General features: G+C 41.7%; 1 protein-coding gene across 8 annotated transcripts in view; it reads left to right on the plus strand.

The window, feature by feature from the left end:
- Positions 1 to 7,193, plus strand: part of TFDP2 (transcription factor Dp-2) — a 47,969-nt gene extending 40,776 nt beyond the window's left edge. For all 8 annotated transcript variants that reach the window (XM_032192853.1, XM_032192849.1, XM_032192848.1 and 5 more), the window contains 2 exons: positions 4,826 to 4,931; positions 5,770 to 7,193. In XM_032192853.1, coding sequence (XP_032048744.1) covers positions 4,826 to 4,931; positions 5,770 to 5,953 — 290 coding nt within the window. In that variant the 3' untranslated portion in view covers positions 5,954 to 7,193. The remainder of the gene's footprint in view (positions 1 to 4,825; positions 4,932 to 5,769) is intronic.
- The last annotated feature ends 10,527 nt before the right edge of the window (positions 7,194 to 17,720 follow it).

The raw sequence follows: 17,720 nt of genomic DNA on the forward strand, positions 1-17,720 counted from the left end.
AGAAACTAAATGGCAGAAACAGATTTTAAGATTGCATATTCTTAAAGGAAGTTGTGACGAGGGCTGTTTCCCTAGTAGCAGATCAGCAGCCAGAAACCTATCTAGAATTTTGGTTGATCTGTATTTTTACTTAAAAAGCATTGAGGCCGGTAATGTCCTTTTTAGACATGGTTTACATTCAGCTGCTTCAACCTCTGAAAGAATTAGTCCAGAAGTGTTGTTACTGGGATATGTATATTTCTTTCAAAGAATATGTATATTTCTTTCTTCCATCTGTTGCTTGTACCTTAATTACACAATGTAAATCTACAGTTCATGGTATGAATTGCATAGTAAAGGTTTCTAATGTAGCCGACAAATAAGGGAAACATTTAAAAGTTTTGCACAATACTTGAAAAAAGAACATTTGCCTGATTGCATATCTTCAGTTAAGCTTAATTTCCCCTTTTAACCTCAGCAAGCTTTAGACATTTTTTCTTCCACTGCAGGAGAGGTGAAATGCAAGGGTAACCACTGGTTTCTAGGATTCATGCTTACTTCCAAAGCTTTCATGATAGCACACTTCTGTACATCACCTTCAACTACTACTAAACAAGAAAAGCAAACCATGGTCTCTTACGTATTTACTGAGTACATTTATTAGTCAAGATTCAAGTTTTCCTACAGTAGGTGACTCCATGAACTAAACTGCTGCTGTCCTGCTCTAACGCGTCCCAGTAGGTATGTCAGTAAGTCAGAAAAACCAAGTCTCAAACAGTTCAATACCAGAAATGTTAAATCAACAACAATTGACCCATCTTAGTGTTAAAAAAATAAAGTAACTTCTTACCTTCTTGTTGCATTAAACATCCAGATAATCAGCTCGAAACTGCTGGACTGATATCCCATGCATCGAAATCTTAGTAGTATATTTTGTTTTCAGGGTTAAATAGTGTAGCCTTTAAGTGTCTTGACTTGCTAAAAAGTAGCAAGTGGTTTCCTAGGTTTTCCATAGATTTCATGATTATTTTTTTTAACCAAAAAAAGGTTTGTTTTTTTAAATACATATATTAAGAACTACATCAGTTTATCCTCAGGTGTCTGCCATAGAAATCAGCGGAAGCTGAGGCCTATTAACACCATAGAGAAAGATAATCCATACATTTTACATCATCTTTATAACACATTTTTCTGTTACTCTGTTGTTTGCCAGTGATGCAAAGGTGATTGGACCTTACTTTTACTTGTTTCCTAGAAGGGAGCAAAAGTAGGGGATAGAGCACTTCAAGCATAATTTCTGGAAGAAGTTAACACTGCAGTGTTGCTTTAGCTACACAGGTAATCCGGGACAAGTGGTAGCCATGCAACAGAACACCTTACAGCCACAGTACTTGCTGGCTTCTTACTAGGGAAAGAGAGAGGTAATTTTTAACACGACACTTTCAGCAGTTTAAGATGGCATCCCAGGGTCTCAATCCTAATTATACATTCCTGCCCGTTTCTTTATTCTGACTGAATTACTTTCCTCTGATCTCTTCATGAGCTAATTCAGGGTACTAAACTGCAAGGTTGTTATTTGGTGGAGGAATTTCTGACAACTTAGCATGTAGAACTAGCTACCTGAGGGTTTGGACCAGAACAGTCCAAGTGTAAAGAACGAAATGAGAGTGGTGGATGAACAGATACACGTCACTGCTTGAGGCAAGCATAAACTCTTGTAGAAGTATATCCAAAGTAACTTCCTGTGCTGTTTAAGCCACACACACTACAGGCAGTGCAAAACCAAGTCCTGTCTTTTGTCACTGAGTCCTCACTCTTACAAATGAGACTACAGATGACATCAGGAAACAAAAATTGAGGCACTAATAGTTGTGGTAACAGCATCCTGCTTGTGTAGTGCTGGAAAGGCAGCAGGCAGAGAAAGCGGTGCAATTTAGGACCTCTGTTTTAAAACACTTCTTTATGTTCCCCTGCTTGAAGTGTTTTGCAATCTACAGGCATAATAAGGAAAGTGGGCTGGAGATGGAATGGAAGTGATGAGAGTGCCCATTAAATGAATGAGCTTGTTCAGCTACCACCAACAATCCTACACAGCACTTTCTACTTGTGCATTACCTGCTAAAAGGTGCTGAAGGTGTTTCTTCAGAGCCTTCTCCTGTGTAGTATCGATTTCTACCAGGTATACATGTATCTCCTGCAAGTACGTGCCTTGGGACAGCTCTTCCAAACTCATTTCCCTGGTTCATACATGAAGCTATTAAGAATTTAACCATGCTACTAGACATAGTAAGACTTCTAATCATAGGCATACTCTTATTTTGGCAGTCCCCTCCAGACAGGGAATAGCCTCTTACACACTTCTCTTTTTCCCAACTGGAAAAAAGAATTAGAAACACGAGGCAATAAAAGTACAAGGCAGGGGTATACATATACATCATCCATGAACCTTCTTTCTGTCTTATTGTGTGAAATCCATACTTTCCTCCACCCTGCTCTTCAAAAGGAACAGCTAGCAATTATCCCAAAATGTTAATAGAACGCAAGGTAACTAGCAGTGACTTGTTACTCTTCTGGAATATTAAGCATGTACACACAGGTACACCCCCTTCAAAAGAAGAGGAAACAACTCTGTGATACCTCTCTAATCCACTTTATTAGTCTAAATAAAATGCTGTCATTCCAAATGGTTTGGCCACCTCCTGCAAACACAGGAGGAGATTGTCAGAACATGTTCTGTGTAAAACTAAGCCTGCATTTAGGTCACCCTTAATGAAGCTCATCCAGCTGTGTCCATAATCAACCATTCTCATCTATTCAGGCCTCACAGCTCACCCTAATGCCACCACTTACTGGTGTTTTCTGTCTTGTTCCAAGGAACCCTCTGCTAGACTGTCAAGCTATCTATCCTTTGCTTTGTAATGCCATTTAAAATACCTTACTTCAAGTCTGCACAGCATAAAACAAGGGAGTCCGTGGCTCCCCAGGGATGGGGGCCAGTTCGTGTGGCTGCAGGGGGAACAGCCAACCTGCTTCAAACTGCCCCTGTGCGGAGCAGGGCTCTGTCACATCTCAGGACCAAAGCCTAAAACGAACACAGTAAGGCAAATGAGAAAACAAACACATTTAGTTATTCCTTTTATCTGTAACAAAACAATTCTAAATACCATAATAGTACACTCCTGCTTTACTGCCATTGTGTCCTACAGCACAGAGGTTTGGTTAAGCACACACAAGAACAGTAGGGATTGTTAGCTGCTGGTTCAGTGCAGCCCGCTGAGCTTACAGTCAAGCACCATGAAGAAGAACTAGACAGTCCTGATAACTTTATTTTGATCTTAACTTTGTGTTGCGATGGAATTTGGGTAGGTCTACAGAAACAATTTATCTAGGAAACAAAGGAAAAACAACAGCAATGTAAATGTAGTTTGGCTGAAGGACGTGTTTTTCTGATTCTCCTGGCAGAAACATGCACAACTGGAACCAGCTGACAGCCACTGCCTGTTAGGGCATTTGGAAACAAGTACCGTAAGGGTCATAAGGAACCCAATTATGTCCCTCACAGCACTTCTTACAAATTAACTCAAGGACTTCAGCCTTATTTTATTCCCAGAATTTCCTCTCCCTGTGCGACTTACACATCACACATGCAGTGCAGAAAGTGACAGGCTGGCCATGAGCCAGCAGCGTGCCCTCGTGGCCAAGAGGGCCAATGTGGTCAGCAGGTCAAGGGAGGTGATTCCCCCCCTCTACTCTGCCCTGGTCAGCTCACCTGGAGTACTGTGTCCAGTTCTGGGCTCCCCAGTACAAGAAAGACAGGGATATCCTGGAAAGAGTCCAGCGGAGGGGCACAAAGGTGATACGGAGCCTGGAGAAGCTTCCCTGTGTGGAAAGATTGAGCGACCTGGGTCTGTTCAGCCTGGAGAAGAGAAGACTGAGAGGGGATCTCATCAATGTGTATAAATACCTGAGGTGTGGGAGACAGAGGGGTTTGGGCAACCTCTTCTCAGTGGTTTGTGGAGACAGGACAAGGAGTAATGGCCACAAGATGGAGCACAGGAAGCTCTGCGCCAACATGCGAAAGAACTTCTTCACGGTGAGGGTGACGGGGCACTGGGACAGCAGGGAGGTTGTGGGGTCTCCTTCTCTGGAGATGTTCAAGGCCCATCTGGACGCCTGCCTGGGCAACCTGCTGTAGGGAACCTGCTTTGGCAGGGGGGTTGGACCCAATGATCTTTTGAGGTCCCTTCCAACCCCTTCAATTCTGTGATTCTGGTCAGTGTAGGAGTGGATTAGGAGGCTGTGCTACAGCCAGCCCGCCCAGACAGAGCTGTCTTTGGGCAAACACACACTCCTGAAACACAGAGTGCCCTGGTGGCTTCACTGCTGTAAGCTGCATTCCTGATGACCACGGCTCCAGCCATGCCGTCACTAAACCCAACAGCAAAGACATTTGCAGCTGTTGGGACGCTTCACAGATTCAGTCAGTAACTGTAATTGCCATAAAGGACTCCAAAACCTCATTTCACACTCTTGCTACTGCAGCAGCTATGAGCTAGGGTCACCTGCAGTGTGTGGGCTCCTCAGAGTGAGAAGTTTCACACACGCAGCCCCAGTTCTGAGTGCAAAGGAGTTGCAAGGCTTGCGTGCACCCGCAGGCACCAGGGAACAGCTATTTCACCTCCATCAAACAGGACAGGTCTACAGTATAAAAACAACCTGTGCTACCGGTACCTTCTCTTCTAAACTAAACCAAGGAATCCCAACTGCAAACAATGCAACGTGTAATACTATAAAGGGAAGACAAATTTTAAGTAGCTATAATGAATACAGCTATGCTTTCTTCTAGATATGTCTGCTGGATTTTCATGGATGAACCAAGGATTGCTTTCAAATTCAGCACAAGCAATTTCACATTTAGAGGTAGCAGGAGGCACTTCTGATTCTAAATCCAGGTAAATAAGAACATTTTTCATTTAAGGCTAATGAAAGATACTTGTGGTACTTTCAGTACCCTCACTATTTTGTACCATTTACATCAGGAAGTGAGAAGTTTTCTGTTCAGCTTGATTTTTTGATTGTGAAAGTCTCTTACTTTTCCTTGCTTGCTAATTATATTTGAAAGGTTAACTCTCCGTGCTTTCAATTCCCAACACACTAGTTATTTTATATCTATGTTCCAGAGGAACAGAATCACTTGCAAGCCCTTATAAAAACAGTTTTTCTGATTAACCATAAATTCCTGTCTGGACATGGACTACACGTAGGTAATTACATGTGGAAAAAAGCCTGATAATACTTCTGAAGAATATAATAGAATGTTTGCTGTCCAAATGCACTATTGCTTAAGTTCTCATGGAAGAAGTTTAATCCAGAGTCTAAACATAATTAAAAAAAAAAAAAATTAATCACAGTTTGCTTGGAGGTTGCCTGTACCTTAAACAATGGAGGAAAGGATTATTCTGGAACACATTCTTCATGGCATTTAATAGCTCCAACTCACTTTGTGTACATGTCTGTGTACTGACAAAACTTACAGATTTACTCATTAAGCTTTCTTCAAATCAAGCAATTCTACCATTAGTTGGTTAAGAAAAAAAAAGCCAAATGATAATATTTTATGCTGCTTTCCAATATTTTAACAATTTTCCTTTTGGCTTTGTTTGATGTAAAGCTTCTGGATGTTTCTTTCTTGTTATAATTTCTTCCCTAAAGGAAAAGCTGGGGTGAAAAAGAAAGTTTAAAGCTTTATGAGAAATCCTCTAAACTCCAACATTTCTGTTGTTTTGCTAGTGAGAATCCAGGGTTGTGTCTGGATGCTGAAGTGGCCTTAGCAACTGGGCAGCTTCTTGCCCCGAGCAGTCAGCAGTCCAGCAGCGCAGCATCACGCTACTCTGAGTCACGGGGAGAAACTCCATGCTCGTTCAATGATGAGGATGAAGAGGATGAAGATGACGACTCTTCTTCCCCAGAATAAAGACAGTAGAAAATGGAATACGCAAAATGCTGCTCATATGTATTCTTAATGGGAGCTCCTGTTTGGATTTTACTTAAGTCTCTTGCCTTGGTTTGCACTATGTTCAGTGAAGCAAAACGGAAGCTTCAAAACAAATTCACCCAAAGCTAAAATTGAAAACTTTTTGTAGCTGAACAAAGCGACATGCAGAAACAGAGCAAAGTGGGTTTTTTAATCAACTATAACCAAGGAAAAGAACAAAGTCCCTGGAGATCTGGCAAAGAAAACATCAAGATCATATTTTTCAATTTGGGACTTTCTGTCTCAAGTCTCTTTCCTCTCCATCTGGTAAAGATAAGGGGAAGACAACACATGCCGTTCCTCACATTGTCTCACACTGTTCCTCACATTGGCTGTGCTACCTTTAAAGAAAAAAGAAGGGGAAGAGAGAGAGCACACACACAAACACGCCAAAATAGCTATTTAAAACTCTTGTATGAAAATTGTTGTAGGGAGAAGGGGCTGTTAGAATGTTTGCTTTTTTCTGTTCAACTTGCTGTATAGAAGATTCTTAAAGTAATATAAATTGCAGGTGATTAAATGAATCTTGAAATAGTTTAAATTCATTTTAGATACTCTTCAAGTAACATTAGTAAGTCTCTTTTCAAAGGTACATATGTTCATTTATACTGCAGACCTAATTTATTATCAATAAGTGATGATTATTAGCCATTATTAAGCAGTCAGGATTAAAGTAGCAGTATTCTCTGCACCAGCTTTTTTCAATGAAAAAAAAGTGGAAAAGTTTTATTCCTAGATTGTAATGCATCCCATATAGCTTGTCCTTTACTGTTCTAACTTTATAATCCATCTGATTTTATAGCACATGTATTAACAAAGGAAAAAAAGAGGTCTCTATGTTAAGGATCTCAGGCAGTACTTTCAAATTCAAGGTGGGCTGTTCACGTAACAAAAAGTTCAGAATGAGGAAACATGAAAATTTTGACAGCATGTAATTCAATGTTTTGCATTGTAGTCAGCTTGGATTATGACAGACTAATTTGCTTTTAATTAACTTCCACTGCAAGCACCTTAACACGCCTTTGAAAAATATCAATATTGAACAACTACTTAAAGTACTTTGTGGCTGAAGTTACACAAAGTGAATCCATTTGAAGTGTTAAATTAGAACGGGTAGCTCCACGTTCTGTATTTAACATCACATCCAATCACAAAAACCTTTAAAAAAACTCTACATCCACAGCGTGTTTTGCTGTCATTCAGAGTTCTCACGGTGTCCTAATATCCAGTATTTCAACTAGTCTTGAAGAGAACTACTTTTATGAAGTGAAACCAGATAAAAATAGTGTTACTCCTTTTTGGTTTTTATACTGTATGTAAGCACTTGACCCTTATATTAGCTGTCAGAGCTCAATGACACTGGCTCTGCTATCTAGTCAGAGATCAGGCAGCTCAGAAAACGGCATTTGCTTGAGCAAGGTCACCAAAGGGTACCCCTTGGCTGCTCTGACCACAGCTCCAGCCCAGTGTGGGGTACATCCACCCGATCCCTCACAGACACATTGGCACTCAAGCCAACATGATACAAAAGCACTAAGGTAGGAAGAAGAACTGAGGCTTCAGCTGAAGAGCTGCCTGGCTGTCCTGCAGCTGTTAGCACATGACACATAGGAGAGGCAAAACCATGCGGAGCACATAAGTACATGTGCAGGTCTGAATTACAAATTAAGGCATCCACATAGACACTTTCAGATAATTCAAACTCCTGCATCTCATGCAGAGTTAGGGCATCACCGTTTTTAAGGCATAGCTCTTCTTCAAGCAAGTAGAGTGATCTAGCTTACACAAAGTTTTGCAGATGCGCAAATGAAAAAAAGAAACAATCTCAAAGGCCTACCATGTTATTCCCCATCTAGGGGGGACTGTTAGGCTGTGCTGTGCACATGGTGCACAAGCAGCAGCAGACTGAGGGATTTACACCACCTCACTTCAACCAAATCTGTAGCACTACCTCTAGATGAAGAAAAGTTTTACTAATGCAAAATATATTCTGAGAGAGTCAATGTACTTGACAAACTTGTGAAATAAGAGGAGGGAGAGAAGGGAACAGAAACTCCAGGTGTGTCATTAGGGAATTACTAGCTTCATTAATGGTATTTCATTTAAAAAGATTACTGCTTTTATTCTTTAAAATACTTTTTTTTTTTTTTTTTTTTTGGGGGGGGGGGGGAGGGGTGGAAATTGTCCTGTCAGCTTTCATTGGAGAGGACAGATGAAAGATACCCAATATACACAGGACATCCTAAGGCACACTAAAGAGGGGAGCATTTTCCAAAGTAATTATTGCTCACCCCCTATTACATTACGGGCAAAAGTAACCCCACACTTTCGTCACATTTCCCACTTAAGATCTTCAGAAAACAAAAACATACCATCAACACACTAAATAATTGCTGAAGAGGAGAAGTTTTGAACTATAAGATGTAGGTAAAAAAAAGGTTTTTTGCCCAGAAACAGAATGCATTTCATCAGTAGTCATTGTGCTTTCTGCTTTGCAGGAGGAAGATCATCAGTAACACCTTCCTCCTGTTGATGTCTCTGTCTTTCAGAGCAGCAGACTGCACAGCTACTTGCTTTCTGGCAAACAAAGCTATCAACTTCTTTTTTTTTCTTTTAATCTAGGAGCACATAACATTTATTTAGACAGTTGAACCCAGATTTTAGAAGTTACTTTTCTGAACTAGTTGAACACAAAGGACAAAACAAGTTAGAACACACATACGAGACTTCAAAAGGAAATTCTTTCCTTAGGATTCTTTGTGCCAAGTTACAGTTGAGGATGAAGTTCAACTACAGCTCTGTGGTCTTGTGTTTGTACAAAGGTCTGGGAACTGGGAGAGCTCTGGGCCTTTTCCAGCTCTAGTCACTCGTGTATGACCTCAGGCAAGCCTTTCCCTCATTCTTGTTGAACTTAATTGGCGTATTTCAAAAAACAAGAAAAGCAACAAACAGGTAAATGCAGGACCTCACTCAATACAGATGTTCATCTGAACTGAGCTCTGAGCAATTAATGAGCAACAAGGAGATTAAGAATATTAACCAACCGCACTGCTCCTGCTAAGCTCATGGCAGTAGCCGTGCTTAGCTGCTTCAACATGCAATTTTCCTCTGAAAGGCAGCAGTAGGTATTTTCCAGAATAACGTGGTCAGTAGAAAGATGGGTTTTCCCGTGTTGTATTGAGTTACCGTCATCCTCCACTGGCCATATATTCATTGCTAGAAAACATGCTGCAACTGGCGCAGGTGGCACCTCACATAAGGCAGTCAGCATTTGAGTTCTCATATACATTCTGTGGAAGTGACATGGTCTGCCTCCTGGAATGCTAGTTCTTGGTTAGACACTCAGAAGGCAAGCAGTATAATGCTGTTTGTAAATGCTATTCTATATCCTGAAGTAAACAGTTTCATTTCTGGACTTATTTTATGGTGCTTGACAAATCTAAATTTGACTTAAACTTGCTAGCATCACAAACGAGGTGAAAAAAGTTGAGTGGGAGACAGCATTTTTCATTACATGGAGAACTGATAAAATGTTTGTGGATTTAGGTTTTTAAATTTATATTGAACTGGGCCATTGTCTTCTCAATTCACCACTGGAATTAATGGCAACAATCCACCTACACGGATTGGGATCACATCTGATCTAACATGCCTGTAAGTAAAGGCTAAAGCAAGTAACATCAGTTCAACTGAAGGCTTGGTTTTAACTAACTTAATGTAACTAGGGCACACCACACTTTAGATATTTCCATTTTGGTTAAGGCTATAGTTTATGTCTGTTTTTTAAACTACAGTTTCCAAATACTCCTAATCCTTTTCAATAGCTGCAAAGTGCTGGGCATACGCCACACCAACAGGAGAACAACCAAGTCAGCATCAAGTAGCATGATGTAAGCAGGACTAATAACCAAATTTTAATCATATTTTAAAAACAAATGGATGAAACAAACAACTCATGTTTATTCAGAAAATGATGCTTGAATTTAGAATTCAACAGCTCAGGTTTTAAGTGTTCTGTGCTCTTCCTTCTGCTGACACCCACCATTTTAAATCTAGAGCATGGATGAAACTTTCCTTTTCAAAATGGCATTTGTATCTAAGCACTGGGCAATGCTCATTTTTATAATTACCTGTCTCTTGTTAGCTGAGCATTATATCCAAGCACTTTATAGAGAAGATTTTAATTTTAATAAGCTAATGATACTTGGGGTTTGGATTTGTTTAAAAACAAAGCTAGTAACCACAGGCTATACTATTTGGTAAACAAACCAGTAGTCATCTTCCCACTGACCACCTCGTTTGTATTTCCATTCACTTAATTTTCACTGCAAGAGCATCTCAGCTTCAGAACACACATATTTTATGTATCAGGTACAATGAAGCTGGGAAGAGACTGTATGAGCTTCTCATATTTTTGATTTAAAAACGCCTAGCAATAGTCATACTCTGGGGCAACACCATGCAGCTTCGCAGGAGCTTGGCTCACGCTGCAGACAGGAGTGCCGTGGCTCCGTCGCTCGAGGCCAGGCACGCTGTGCAGCACCGGGAAGCCATGCCTCTTGCAGCTCTGCTGATCGACTGCAAAGAGGCTGAGAGGAGCTGGTCCGTGTGTTGGTTTTAAAACGCACCACTCGATGCATTTTGACCTATGCCAACAAAACGCTTGTACCTGCTGGTTAGCACACACCTACCCTTCCAAGCAGGTCAGCAGCTCTGAATGCTTCGTTTTCTGCTGGCGCTTGTTCCCTTAAAGCCTGACACCCTGCAACTCCTTGAAGCTCTCATGCCTTAGCCTTACCTGAATTCTCAAATCAGATTGCCTTTTCTATTTATCTCTCAGAATTTAGTTTGGCAAATGTTTTTAGGAGGCTGTGCACAACTGTGCTCTGGACCCAAGTATATTGCCAAAAAGATCCCCACAACCAACCGTAGGAACCTGTTCATTCCCTCTGCTCTGATACCGCCCTTTCAGGTCTCATACAACTGTTTCCTGGCTTGTTCAATCAGATGCAAAATGCACGGATACGTAACCCAGCTGACATTGGCAGTTCGGTGAGGGGATGATCCCAAAAACAGCCCAACAACAACAGCAGCAAATTAAAGGGACTGTTTATCACAGCTGGTTAGAGAATGCGTGTTCATTCTGCATCTTTAAGACTTCTCCCTTGTCTGGCCTACTCCAAAGGTCAGCCAAAACATTAATATGTTTTTCCTACTTTTACCTGTATGATAGCACCCAGCAATTCAGGACAGCTACCCAGGCTGCAGACCAAAAATCCCTGCTCAGATTTGGGCAGAAGTGTCTGAGATCTAACCATCCAAATCCCAGGGAAAAGCCTCCCACATAGGAACAATATGGTGCAAATGAGCAACTTATTTTTTTCTTTCTCCAGTAGGAAAAGCAGGCTGATGTGGGCCAGATAAATATCTGTGAGAGGCAGGAGATCTCAGAGCAGATACAGGAGTCTCCCAGGAGCGCAGATCTGTCCGCCTCCTTAGCACTCTGCATTGGCTATAGGAAGTGGCACCCACTGCATCTTCAGACTTTAAATGCAATTTTTAAATGCTTAACTCTTTGCAGGCTTATATAATCACCACTGGATAGCAGGACACAGCTGTGTACAACATAAAGCCAGCTGTAGACTTAAACTAAACTCATCTATGCAACATTAAGGGAAATTTTACAAGACAAACCGAGCGCTTGCCAGTGACCCACATTTAGCCCATTATCCTTACCAGGCTGAGCGAAACAGAGCAATCCCTGGTGCTCTGCTTCTCGTGCCTTGCAGGTAGCGCCAGTGGCACGCTGACAGGACAAGGCAGTCAAAGGAAGGGAACCACTGCCCACCCACAGCCCTTAACGCTGGTACTCCTACTCAAGTGTTCCCATGAAGCTATACTGCCTTTTTTAATTTATTATTAAATTCGGTCGCTACATCAGTCCTTCTGCAGAACTTAGGTTTGACTCATTTACTTTTAAGACCACATGTAATTGTTCTGCAGGGCCACAAAATTAAGGCATTAACCAGAAAAGGTAAGGTCTACAAAATCAATCTATAGGTTTTGGTGGGGTTAGATTTCTAACGTAACTTTACCAATTAATAGCTTCAGTTGCTGTAATGCAGGGATTAAGTGGGACTCTCAGAGTTTCCCTAGTAAAACACCAGCTGGACCAAAAATCCATCACGCAAGTTTCTCATGCTCCCCATCTCTAAAGCCAGGTTGCAAATGTAAAAAAATACTTCAGATTACGAAGTTTTGGTAGAGAAACATGCAAATATGGTGCCACTGTATCTCGCAAACACCTACTGTGAAATAATTCACCCTACGTGACCTAACCTGGGAGGACTCAGGCAGGAGCTGCCCTGGTTCTTGGGGCCCGGGCAGCCCCTCTGCTGGTGCCATGCTGGGCCGCGGACCCACTGCCCGCAAGGAGCCACCGCCGCATGCAAGGGGAAGGGGCCCTCATTCTGCACAATAATTTGCTGTGGATTTCCGAATTCTCCATGGACTTCATTCTTTCCAAACACCTTTTAATTATAAATGAAACTTGTATTTTTGCAGAAAGACTGCTGTTAAGCTATCCTGATGTTTTTTTCCTGATCAAATGGCATTACTTTCCACTACCACGTTGTGTGTGGCAAGGAGCAGTGGGAAAAAAAAAAAAAAAAAAAAAGTGGTAGTAGTACACATGCTATAGACACTGACAAAGACCTAAAGAAAAATGCATATACAAAGTTTTACTTTCCTAATAGGAACACTGGCATTAGCAAATAGTATATTTGAACCAATAGGAAATATTACTTTGTAGTAGCAAACACTTTGTAAATAAAAACTTACTATTTTTTTAATGGAAATTTTATAGAAGAAGCTATTTCTGTATACTCAACTGATCCCATGTTTACTGAAAATGCTGCAAGTGGGAATTGTACATTGCAAAATGGGAGTAGGGAACAATGTCTGCCTGAAGTGAAAAGTATATACAGGCTGGAGAGAAACATCATTCGGCTGTTTGTGAACAGGAAAGTAAAGCTGAACTGTATAGGAACTGAATAAAAGAATTTCAAGGCAACAAGGTTGGGCTTGTTTTTAAAAATGTGGAAAAAAACGTTGCTCAAGGTTGATGTTGACAGAACATGTTCTTCACTGGAAAAAAAAAAAAAAAAAGACATCCCTCAGTTTATGGTTTAATCTCCAAGAACCACTGCATCACTTGATGTTTTGAAAATAATACAAAAAATCTCACACTTGCAGACTTGGCTACTTCACCACACTGAGCAACTTCCCCTGCCATTGTCCAGGACAAGATGCCAGACTTCTGAAATTGTTACATTTTGACAAAATACCTTACAAAATGTCCAGGAATAATATTGTCCCTATCTGATCAAGAAGTGCACCCAATCTAAACCTAAATTAAGGCCTCAGAAACATCTAATTGAAATATACATTTGGTTTGACATGGAAATCAATTTCAAACAGGCTTTTCATCCTGGTTTCTGAAGTGCTAGCTCTATTTAACAGTCCAGCCTGCTATGAAGGAATTCACAGTGCTTGTCCCAGCACCCTGTGTTTCAGTACTCCATGTGCTGCCCTCGTGTCTCATCGCTAACTCACCTTTTTACACAGGGACACCCTTCCAGTGTCTGTAGGCTCTAAGCACACAGCCTTCCAGCCCCACATCATGTTAGCGAGAATCCAAATGGGCAGCACTTAGGGAGCTTAACCACGGTCCCTCTTCATCATGTGGACTGGTTTTCCATCACCAAATTCAAAAGTCCCAAAGTAATTTCACAGTGCTCATTTTTCCCACATGCACAAAAGATCCATGAGACAGCAGTAAACATCTCAAGCCAGCTGAAATTAAAGGTTAAAAGCCAAAAGACCTAAAGAACTGAGTTCCTTCTTGTGTAATAAATACAAATTGTAGCACAGACCCCTTTCATCTAAAAGCTGTTGACATATTTGGGAAGGCATTTTCATGAAAAGCTTTAGCAGACTCCAGTTAGCCCTAACTAGCTACAGCCTCGTTATGTGGTTAAAATAGGTGTGAAACACAACTGAAGAAATGAGAGCCTGCAGTCTTTTTCTCAGTAATAAAGACACTGCTTATTGAAAACCAAGTCTAGATACCTGTATGTTCTTTTGTGTAGGTGCTATGGAAGTTGGCACCAGAAGGATTCTGGAACATTAAACTATTCGTAAACCTTGCTGGAATAAATACTCTCCCCTAAAGAATCTAAAAGGACAAGTTTTGCTGTAAGCTACTTATATTTCTTTGTGCTGCTTTTTCACCTTGGGATCTCCCCCCCAGGACCCCAACACAGAGACTGAGAAAACATTAAAGGCTGAAAACCCCTTCCCCTTTTTCTTCTAGGAAGTACTACTGGGCACAGCTCTCTCTAAGGACAAAAAAATCCATTAAAAAAAGCCCTCTCTGAAATTACAAGTGTTTTTGGTTAGAATTTCTTTGAGTAACTGCCCAATAAGATAGCATCATACAAACTGAAGCTGTTTTATACTTTTCTTCATGTAAATCTGTATGGCTTCTAAACAAAACAAAACAAAACAAAAACTTATTAAGCAACGGTAACTGTTGTAGCATTACAATTCATTGTGCTAGCAATAACAACAGAAAAATTAGGCAAATCTTTCCTATGGTTACAAAAATAGTCTTTTCAATTGTATTTTGCTGAATCACACACATTCTATTAGAAAACAAAAAGATCTCAAGACATTCAGGGAAAACAGAAAAAAAAAACACATTGTGTAGGTTTATTATTCATTAAACTTTGTCTCAACCCCAAGTGTAGGATAGGAGATAGATTTGAACAATGCTTCATTGTGGAAGTCCGCTGTCACGAGCAATGTCCCTGACTGCGTGTGATTCGTGTAGGTTGCTCCTGAGCTCGGCTCTGCCTTCCTGCGGTGGGCCTGTCCTTCGGCTGCCCGAGGAACAACGTACACATCGTTGCTCCTGCAGTAATAATTAACACCGAATTCCTACTCTGTCACTCCTACTGGAAGTTATTTAAAAGGCTCCAAGTCCTCACGTCCCTGGGACTAATTGTCTCCTCGCTGAAACTGCTGTTCCAGGGTAACAAAATACAACAAACCACTCTGTGTACCGCACAGGATGATCGGTACTTCTCATCCGTCACCTAGGCTCAAACAAGTCTGTCAAACTGAAAAAACAAGTTGCTGAAGGATTTGCATTCCTGCCTCCTAGCTTGGTTCCTACAGCTGCAAGCAAACAACTGAGCGTGGTTTGGCTCGCTTCCCTTACGGGGACTCCTCAGCACTACCTGAGCTGCAGCCACGAGCTGGCCCTGCAAGGAACAAACCCTGCAAAAAAAAACCTGGGTTTGTGCACTCCCAGCACAGAAAGGCAGATGCAAATGGCTTTGTTGTCTCAGCACCGCTGTTTCACAACAAAGCCAGTACCTCCTGCGGTTCCGATGACTTACACCTGTGCCAGTCCACATGAACTTGTGCACATCCAGGAACATCCCCATGTGAAAGCTCAGGTTATGCAGCAGTGACAAAACACAACTATTATATTTAATTAATCCATTGTAATTAATTGAGCATAATTTTTTAATCGTTAAGTAATAATAATAAAATCCCATTTTATTCTGTATTATGGAAAAAGAAGCAGGCTACCACATTTTACACCAGCCACTGGCACAAACAAAATGGTTGCCATTTTCAGTGAATAACCAACGTAAGGACACAAGCTCTTGGCACATTTAGGAGTTAAAAAACGTTTCAAGTGAGCAAACCCTGCAGAGGAGGGGAACACACCCTCGGATTTAGCTGGATTTAGCAGCCTCCCCAGTTAAGCTAAAGGCACCCCGACACAGGGTGCGGGAAGACCGGCTGCGGGCAGGCCCGGGCCGTGTCAGCGCAGCACAAGGCAGGGGCGAGCTCACCACAGGCGGCTGCCGCGCTCCGACGGCCGGCAGAAAGCGGCTCCGTGCTGAGGGAAGGCTGAGGAACAACCGCAGCGCCCAGGTGCCACCGACACCATCGTTTAGCGGCAGAAAAGGCGGCTCAGCACGGCTCAGCGCGGCTCGGCGCGGCTGCCGCCCGCCCTCCCTGGCTGAGGCTCTGGCGGCCGCCTCACGGCCCGGTGCCCGCCCTCAGGCCCCACGGCTCCCGCCTGAGGGCGGCTCGGGGCCGGCGGGCTCCGCGCCCAGCGCTTAGAGCTGCAGGCCCCCAGCTGATGGCGAGAAACGCCTAACTCTGTTAAACACCCGAGAAAGTCAACAGAAAAGTGCCACCAGCTGTGGAAAATCCACTGACACACACTTCAAGATGGAAGAACATCCAGTGGAATGGTCTTTCGGAGAAAATCCCTGTCTATCTTATTATCATCTTAACACTAACATAACATCTTCACACTACCCTAACAAGGTCAGTAAGTGTTAGTAACCGTAAATTTTCCAAAGCACATGAGAAGCTGCTCTACCTACTGCTAGTAAGATAACTTTGTACGAGATGTAAATTACCACATCCAGTGGAGGCTTGCAGTCAAGCATTCTGATGCAAGCCCAGGGTTTTTAGGGACGTTGTTACTTCTGAATCTACTTCTGAACCTTTGATATTTTCTCATCATCTCATTAGGATGACTGAAGCCAAGATGGAAACATTCTGGGCATACAAATTTATTCATGTTCCGCCAAGCTCCTACCTACCTTTTTCTTACATCTGGCAAGACTTAAATTAAGATGAAACGATAGGCCTATTCCATCTATGGTCTGCAGCCAAACGACTGAGTCAGCCACATCAGAGCATTCAGCAGACCTGGGGTTGTTGGCCCTCGAGCAACCAACAAGGGACAGAAGCCCTTCCAGTGGCCTGATCATGTTTGTATGCTGTAACTGAGGACCCTCCCAGCCCCTGTGACTTTATGGTTGTATGTGTTCCTGAGACAATTAGCGTTCAGCCCTCTCTTAATACATTCTAATACAGGAAAGGTGTGATTGGCAGGATAACAAATGGGTACACCACCAGGGATGCAAATATTCCAGTAAATAAAGCAGTACTGGTTGATGAAGATTCATCATCAATAACTGCAGTGTCCAAAGAATTCTTGCCAGACTCAGAGATGAGTCTCATTAATTCATTTGATTTTCAAATTTCAATTCATTTGATTTTCAAATTTTCAACCTTTTGGAAAGAAGAATTCATCAAATGGTATATTGTATGACTCATATGCACTTCATAGAGTAAACATACTGTACTAAACGATAATTACAGCTAAATATATCCCTCTCTGATTGCTAATGGATATAAGCCCTCAAATTGGGAAGTTTTTGGTTGTTTCTGTTGCACGTAACTAGGTGAACTTCTGTTAGAAAATACAATGATATGCAATAGCAGTAGTTAGAAAAAAATACAGAAGACTGCTCTCATCCATGGTCAGACTCTTAGAATAGTTGCAAAAACTGAAAGCAAGTGGCCCTGTTCACAGTGCTGCGTGATGTAGTGAAAAGGCACAAGAGCGGGGAAACAAGTGGGCCAACAGACAAGGCTAACCAAGCGAGTTTGGCTTAAGGGTACTGAATGCATACATGACAGAAAAGAAAACCCACACTGTCAAGCTTTTAGAGGTGATCTTAAATACTTAAATATTTCCATAATTATTTTTCCCTCTTCCATTTACACATTTTTGTAACATTTTTGTATCTGAAGGCAATATACTGCA

This window comes from Aythya fuligula, chromosome 9 (genome assembly GCF_009819795.1).
Source record: "Aythya fuligula isolate bAytFul2 chromosome 9, bAytFul2.pri, whole genome shotgun sequence".
Taxonomy (NCBI): Eukaryota; Metazoa; Chordata; class Aves; order Anseriformes; family Anatidae; genus Aythya; species Aythya fuligula.